Source organism: Oncorhynchus keta, chromosome 10, assembly GCF_023373465.1.
Source record: "Oncorhynchus keta strain PuntledgeMale-10-30-2019 chromosome 10, Oket_V2, whole genome shotgun sequence".
In the NCBI taxonomy this organism is placed as follows: Eukaryota; Metazoa; Chordata; class Actinopteri; order Salmoniformes; family Salmonidae; genus Oncorhynchus; species Oncorhynchus keta.
The window spans coordinates 47,092,868-47,100,748 of record NC_068430.1 but is presented as its reverse complement, the minus strand read 5'-3'; the positions used below and the strand labels follow the sequence as shown (position 1 = coordinate 47,100,748).

The 7,881-nt window shown below is 43.2% G+C and overlaps 1 protein-coding gene across 2 annotated transcripts in view; it reads right to left on the bottom strand.

The window, feature by feature from the left end:
- Positions 1 to 154: 154 nt before the first annotated feature.
- bicd2 (bicaudal D homolog 2 (Drosophila)) overlaps positions 155 to 7,881 on the bottom strand; it is a 41,954-nt gene continuing 34,227 nt past the window's right edge. The window contains exons 5-8 of one of the 2 annotated variants that reach the window (XM_035743412.2): positions 6,492 to 7,499; positions 6,121 to 6,272; positions 4,089 to 4,332; positions 155 to 2,074 (exon numbers count right to left, since the gene is read on the bottom strand). In XM_035743412.2, the coding sequence (XP_035599305.1) occupies positions 2,030 to 2,074; positions 4,089 to 4,332; positions 6,121 to 6,272; positions 6,492 to 7,499 (1,449 nt within the window). In that variant the 3' untranslated portion in view covers positions 155 to 2,029. Of the gene's footprint in view, positions 2,815 to 4,088; positions 4,333 to 6,120; positions 6,273 to 6,491; positions 7,500 to 7,881 lie in introns of both variants that reach the window. The other variant, XM_035743413.2, reaches the window with a different exon arrangement.

The window sequence follows — 7,881 nt, the reverse complement described above, 5'->3', positions numbered from 1 at the left end:
TGTATGATTTACATTAGGCCTCAATTTCCCTAATTGACTAATTCTAGGTATATGCTATTATGGCACCAACAAAAAAAGACAAATGCATGTTGGTAAACTTCCTAAATTGATACACAGACTATTTTACAGGGAGACAGAATGACCGAAGCAGAAATAGGATCAATATACATGTTTTAATAACCTCAACAACACCACATTAAGTCTGAAGTTAAGTTTATACTGCTAAGCATGCACCTTGCCAGTGCAACATCATCATCACCACCACGTAGGCTACTGGCTTCCATTGAGCATTCCACTGCTTAGACGTTGCCAGATCTTACAACGCCTGGTTAGGTATTTTACCTATCAGCTAACCACATCATTATGTTATAGCAATCTGTCAGTCGAAGACATGGCATGCAACCATTGGTTGATGCATGCAACGAACCAAGCAGTGGAATGCGACCACCATCTCCACCCAAAGTCCCTTGAAGAAAATATGGAAAATGACATCAACATGGTATCAATATGCCACTAATCATAATCCACATTATTGACAATACGAACATACATGACACTGTTTAAAATAAATACAAACAAGTTATTTAGTACAAAGATAAACTCAAACTGGATCAAGATTGTGAGTAAAGTAGTAAAACATAATACCATCAGCAAACAGACAGCATTTTTATACCGTATTTCCATATTCATACTGCGTTTAAATTGCACTTGTAAAAAAAAAAAAGATGAAAAAAAAGTCATAAATGTAACTTTTATTGCATCAACAAACCTGTGAATTAAATGGCACTGCAGAAGTGTTGATGACTCCTCTGTTTGCTGAAGTCACAACTCTATTAGAGGACATAAAAAGGGCTAATAAAATTGCATTAAAACAGACAAAGAAATGATCCTCCATACTTGTCAATTCTATATTGACATTGCCTGACCTTTGCCACACACGCTAGAGTATAAGTAAGTATGTGCATTGGTAATCTCTCAATCAGCCACTGTTGTAAATGCATCGAGCCACTAAACTCGGCAGCCAAAGTTAACAGTTATAGTATCAAAACGTTTCAAATACGTTTTTTCTTTATAATAATAAATCATAATAACTGCCCCTAATTGTGCAATTCTGCACGTTTGGAGGATCACAGAATCACTTCAAAGAATTCACCACAGTTCCTGTTATTTTCCTCAATCTGTAATGACTGGGGTCAAAACCTCTCACCCAAATTCCTTCTCAAAGACATTGAAAACATAAAAAACGAAATCTAGCTTCTCTTTTGTGGACAGAAAGGCACTACTAGTCAAAACTAAGACCAGAAGATAGAAGAATAAGGTGCCAAAGACTTCTTGAACATTATAAAAATTTGCCAGGCGGTCATTGTAAAGAATAATTTGTTTTTAATTGACTCGCATGGATAAATATAGGTTAAATAAAACATCTAAGTACATGTGACAAGATTTAAAACAAAGAGAGAAAGGACTTATTCCAATCAAGATTTCTTACATTAGCCTAGGAGTCCCACTGAATATTGACCCTCGGGAAAACTGTAGCATGTCACTTTAGTTCCTATGAATATAATAAAAAATAATATATGCCATTTAGCAGACGCTTTTATCCAAAGCGACTTACAGTCATGTGTGCATACATTCTACGTATGGGTGGTCCCGGGGATCGAACCCACTACCCTGGCTTTTACTATGACTTTCCTGCCTCTGATCTTTCTCCACGAATAAATATAAATCAACACAGGTTTGCTCTCCATGGAAATTCTATTATGAATGCTCCAATTATCAACAATTATTAAATGCAACAAAAAGCTTATGAACACCTCACACGTTCACTGAGTTACAACAAGCAAACAAAGATAAATAAATACATTAAAATGGCGCAGTCATCCGGGTAGTCGATTAAACTCAACTCCATGATTTACGATGGAGTTGAGCGGCGACTATCACATAAAATGATTTCAGCACCCAAAACATAGCCCGCAATTACACGCGACAGTGGGTTTTTATGTGACATCGGCGCTCCAGTTCGCCAACACTAGACACCACTCGACTCCATTGTAAATCGTGGAGTTGAAGTCGGCTGTAGTCGGGGGAAAGACACAAGAGTTATAATAGTATAGAGGTGGACAATGTGGAGTTAGTGACTGGATCACAAATGAGGATCAAACTGTCGGTAATATCCATAGAAATAGACCTCTATTGGTCATCATACCGAGGAGACTTTCTTGTTTCCTCTAGCCGCACAGAGGGACCAAACCCCTGGGGGTTTCACGTGTGTCTGTAGGGGCCTGGAGCATATGTGTGTGTGTGTGTCAGAGGGCGTGAGCAGAGTGGAACTGAAGTGGAGCGTGCTTCATTTGGCTGGAGCGTGGAGCGAATTTCTAAAACGTTGGAGCGTCGACCTTCTATCCTGCTTCAATTGAGCATGCTCTGGCCAGCATTTGCCTCATTATGTTCTTTTAATTATGCCTATTCTGTTGTATTTATTTAGCCTACCCCACCACTAATGCAAAGAGATGTTGATATGAGTACAGTGTCACAAAAGTAGATGGGGTGTTTGTTAAATGATCCTTTTTAAACACAAAATGAATGGAGCGAATTTGGAGTGGCAGAAGACTACTCTGTGAGCAATGAGTGGGATCTCTGACCGCTCAACTCCGCTCACATACTCTGGTGTGTGTTTGCACTCAGAAATCAAATTCCTCGCATTACAGCAGTGTGTGTCTCTGACATGGGTCTCAGGACACGGGGGGGGGGGGTACTGAAGTAATCATCGGCAACTGTCAACCTTTGAAGGGGACACTGGGCTTGATCAAATTACTGTAAAATGGAGAGAAAATTAAATAACATTAAAATCTGAGAGTTTGATTATCATTTGGTCAGTCTTCATTTGATACAATCTAAGTTGATAAAATCATTACATGCGTTAGTGGCATGGTAAGGTGGGGGAGTCAGTGGGGTTAGGATGGTAAGGGTTAGTCGTGCACAGTGGAGTTTTGGCTGACCATGATGCAACTGGCTGCAGAAGACTCACAAGTATGGTACTCAACGTGCAGGTTAGGGATGATCATGAGTTATGAGGTAAATGCAAGTTACACCAGCATACAGATTTCTGCAGACAGGTAGGAGAAGATGAGGAGGATGGGACAGACATGGATGACTGGATGAGGGTTATAAGAGTTGGAGTGTACGGAACAGATTCACTCAGTCTTCACCTTACTCTGAAAGTCCTCACTAAACATTTCAAAACCACCAGGCTAATTCACACAAAACTAGACCCATATATCATTTTTTAAATACGTATACCTTAGAGTTTGTAACTAACCCTCATTTAGAAGTGCTCTATTTGCCTTTGTAATGAAAATGGCTCTACAATCTCTATTACATCAAGTGCCAGGAAACTTAATCTGTAAACCTGAATGTGCCACATCACAGTTATCACTTTGTGATATCACAGCAAAAGTGATATCACAAGTGCTTAGCCACAGTGCCCTTTTATTTAGCAGCTACGGTACATTTCATTGCACTATTTTAATGGTCCCCGAATGGTGTGGACCAGACGGAAGCAGCAGAGGTCTTTCTGCAGCCTGCACTGCTGCCTGTCTGAAAGTCATAAGCTTACTCAGTTACACTTTACTTGAAGCCTTCGTCATAAGAGCTACACTGTCATAAACATGAAATAACATAGATATAACAGATTATGTTATGTACACACACCTGCTCTGAACTCTGACTGTTTGAGGAGAGCTGACAGAATTTACTGCTAACAACCGTGCCAACATTCTGCCACTCCGTGAGTATTACTAGCAGAAAAGGTATGCCTGAGCCAAGCTAGCATCATGCCATGCTGGATATGAACACATAGCCATCACATAGTAGTAAATACAAGCACACCGTTAGCCACCACTGTCCTAGTCACAGCAACAGCCTTGACAGAACCATGCCGATGAAGCTCAGCAGTGCATAGCATGATGAGAGGTTAGAGGTTATGATGGAGGTTAGAGGTCAAAGTAAATCTCGCTACAGAGGACCACGGGGCCTCCCAGGATGCCGCTGGGCTCGGGGAGGACCCTGCAGGAACGTCTCTGACTTACATAATGATTGGCCGATGCCCCTTTGCCCCGCGCCAATGAGGAGGTTTTCCCCCGCCCGCCTGCCGCCACTCCCCCGCCGCGGCGCGCCTGTTCGTGGTCGAACTCCAGATCCTCCAGGCGTTGGGTCAGGGCCAGCTTCTGCTGGATGGCCATGCGGAGCAGGGAGTTCAGGGTCTTCTTCTCATCCTCCGCTGCAGCCAGCTGCCTCTGCATGTCATCCAGCTGGGTCACATACTCGTCACACCTGAGATGGTGTGAGAGGAGGGGGGAGGGAGACAGAGAAAGAGAGAGATAAAGAGGGATTAAAGATAGAGGGCGAGAGCAAAAGGGACACAGGAATAGTGAGAGAAGGGAAAATATTAGTCAAATGAAAACCAAATAAGGAACTTATCATTTTCTCCACCAGATGGCGCACATCTTTTCCTGCTGCCAGTCGGTGCATGTTTTCTCCGTTCAGACTCACAGAGGCGCATTTTCCAGATGCTGTCAGGAGGAGCCTGCCAGCAGCCTCTGAATCTCTTCAGTATTACATCAGACAGCTCCCACAATGCCCCGTCTCTCCCACACACACACATGCAGCAGACACGGAAGAGGAAGTGAGACACCCCACTCGCTTTAAAATATATATATTTTTTTGTTCATCTCCACATAGGAAGTCTGGAGCTGTCAAGGCCCTTCTGAACAAGGCCCTTCTCCTCCGATTGCTCAGTTTGGCCGGGCGGACAGCTGTAGGAAGAGTTTTAGTGGTTCCAAAATGTATTCAATTTAAGAATGATGGAGGCCACTGTGTTCTTGAGGACCTTCAATGCCGCAGAAATGTTTTGGTACTCGTTCCAGATCTGTGCCTCGACACAATCCTGTCGTCTCGGAGCTCTACGGACCATTCCTTCGACATAATGGCTTGGTTTTTGCTCTGACATGCATTGTCAACTGTGGGACCTTATATAGACAAATCTTGTCTAAAATCAATTGAATTTACCAAAGGTGGACTCAAATCAATTTTAGAAACATCTCAAGGATGATCAATGGAAACAGGATGCACCTGAGCTCAATTTTGAGTCTCATAGCAAAGGATCTCAATACTTATGTAAATAAGGGATTTCTGTTTATTTAAATTTTTTATAAATGTGCAAACATAAAAAATAAAAAAAACCCTTTGTCTTTTTGGTATGGTGTGTAAATTGATGAGGAAAAAAGGCTGAATAAGGCTGTAACAAAATGTGGAAGGGAAGGGGTCTGAATATTTTCTGAATGCACTGTATCTCTATATATTATGCATGGTAATACATTTTCTGGTCTTTTTACAGTCTTTTATGTAAAAAAAAATGGTGTACATTTTCTTTTGGTGGGGGACAATTGTGGGGTAGGGGACAAATAAAATTGGGAACCCTGCATGCAATACTGCATATCAAAACGAGAAAACCTAGCGATTACAGGAAAAGAGTCATCTCACTGTGATGTTCTTAGGTGGATTTAGAGCTCTCAGCATGGAAAAACCCGAAATAATTTTGTAGAATTGAAACAAGACCACTTCCTCTTGGTCACAGAGGGACGAAATGACTTTGTGCATAAAGCTGAAGTTGTAACGAGTCAGCAGGCATTTGAATGACGTCTCTGAGTCTCTCAGAGGAAGCTGGGCAGAAAATGCTTTGTTGTCAGTTATATGAAATCGTGCCAATTTTGTACTGTCACTAAGTATATTTATTATAATATTACTAAGTATATCATCTTTTACAGTTATGAGCAAGGTGAGATATTATTGCAAGTAATTTATAATTTGATTGTTACTACATGGAAAGTATTTCAATAATTTCTAGCCCCATTTCCCCCACATTTGTTGAATAGAAGAAAAAAAAGAAAATCACATGATTTTTCATATTTTCATTTTTGTATCATATTTGTACTAGGGATAAATTACTTTTGGGTATGTGTATTTAGACGGGAAACTACATTTTCACATTACATTTAAAAGCAGACTTCTGATAACTTAAGTGTACCAATAAGCTCATAGCGTGCATCTACTAAGCCTTACCTTGTGGCAAACATGGCCCGTAATGAGGTGAAGGTGGCAGCGTCCTCTTTCAGGCCCTTGAGCTCATTGCGGAGCTTCAACATGGTCTCGGTCACCATGGTCTTCTCGTTGTCGTATTTACTCTTCAGGTTGGCCAGCGCCACCTCAGCCGTCTGCAGAGTAGAGTAGAATAGTTTATTGTCCATTTTATTCGAATGGAGGGCAGAGGTCACAGTCACAGGATTAGTAAGACCTTATGCTAATATTAACTCTGAACTTCTACACAGAAAGTAAATAGTCTCAACTACTGTTCATTTCATACCGTATCAACTCTACTTTTAAACAGTACCAATGCTCATGTTTTGGCAGAAAATTCACACTATCACACACACCTGTTTGTTGGCCTTGAGCACGGTCCTCAGGGTGGCAATCTGCTCTCTCTTGGTGCTGAGCAGAGACTTGAGTTTGAGGATTTCCCCCATGCAGGCCTCCTTGTCCTTATCGGTCACAGTACCCAGCTCCATGGAGGCCATCCTCTGGCGGCTCAGCTCTGTGGTGCGGTCCACCGCCTGCTGCAGGTGACGGATCTGGTCCCTGATGATGGCAACTAGGTTATAGATGTTCATGGGCTCTGAACGGGACTCTGGGATTGGGGCTGGATCACTGGATTCAGATTTAATGGGTTCAGTTTCAGGAACCAGCCCATTGGGGAGCAGAACATGGGACAGATGTTGTGTCTTCCCCTCTCGGCTGCCCCTGCCCCCTATACTGGCCTTTCCTTCCTTATAGTAGTCGAGCATAACCCGGCTGGGCGTCTCGTTGTTGCACATGCACACGTGGTTATAAAGGTTGGCCAGCTCCTCGCTGAACGTCACCAGTTCGTCCTGCGCCACGTTCAGGCTTCCCTGCGACTCGCCAACCGCTTCACTCACTCGCCGCAGCTCTTTCACCAGCCTTGCCACCTCCTCGTGCTCCTCCCGGCTGCTCTTCTCCAGGGAGGCCAGCTTTTCGCTCAGCCCAGCCACGTCGCTCTCCAGGCGGACTCGCTCTTCTTCGTACTGGCTCCGGCAAGACTGGTACTCGGCTTTAAGAGTCTTCAGCTCCTGTCTGAGCTCCCCGGCTTCTGATACGGCGATGGTATACTTACACTGTAGGATCTCAGGCCCGTTGATGTCCAACTCATAGTAGTCCCCGTCACCGTCATCGCGGCTGTCTCGCTCTTTCTCACTGTCCAGGGCCGAGTGGCGCTCCTTGCTGGCCTGGAGTTTCCTCATGGCACTGAGGTTCTCGGTGAGGCGTCCCACCGTCTCCTGCTGCTCTGACAGAGTCCCGTGGGCCACCTCCAGCTGCTTCTGGGACTCCTGCAGAGAGGAGAGGAGCGCCGCCTTCTCTCGCTCCACCTGGAGAACACAGACACGGGGACACAGTCACATAACAGCACTGAGAAATCTCTGCAACACTATGTTACAGTCCTATTTCAGCTTGGTTTTTATTACTTTTGATTGAGAAATTAAGTAACAATTCTATATTTACATTTGTCTTTTTTTCCTTCTTCTAATTTCTATGTAAATACCAGGTAAATATCTGGCTCTAAAATGAAGTGTAATCCAAAATGCCATATGGAGGTGTGAGACACTGTAGTGTGAGATACTCACTCAATAATTTCACACAGTATTTATTCAGCAAGTCAACAGTGCATGTATAAGAGAAGTAGCCTTGTCAGTCCATGTACCCCATGAAGTTCCACATAGGGCTCAATTGATTAGCCTTTGACTAGGCCAC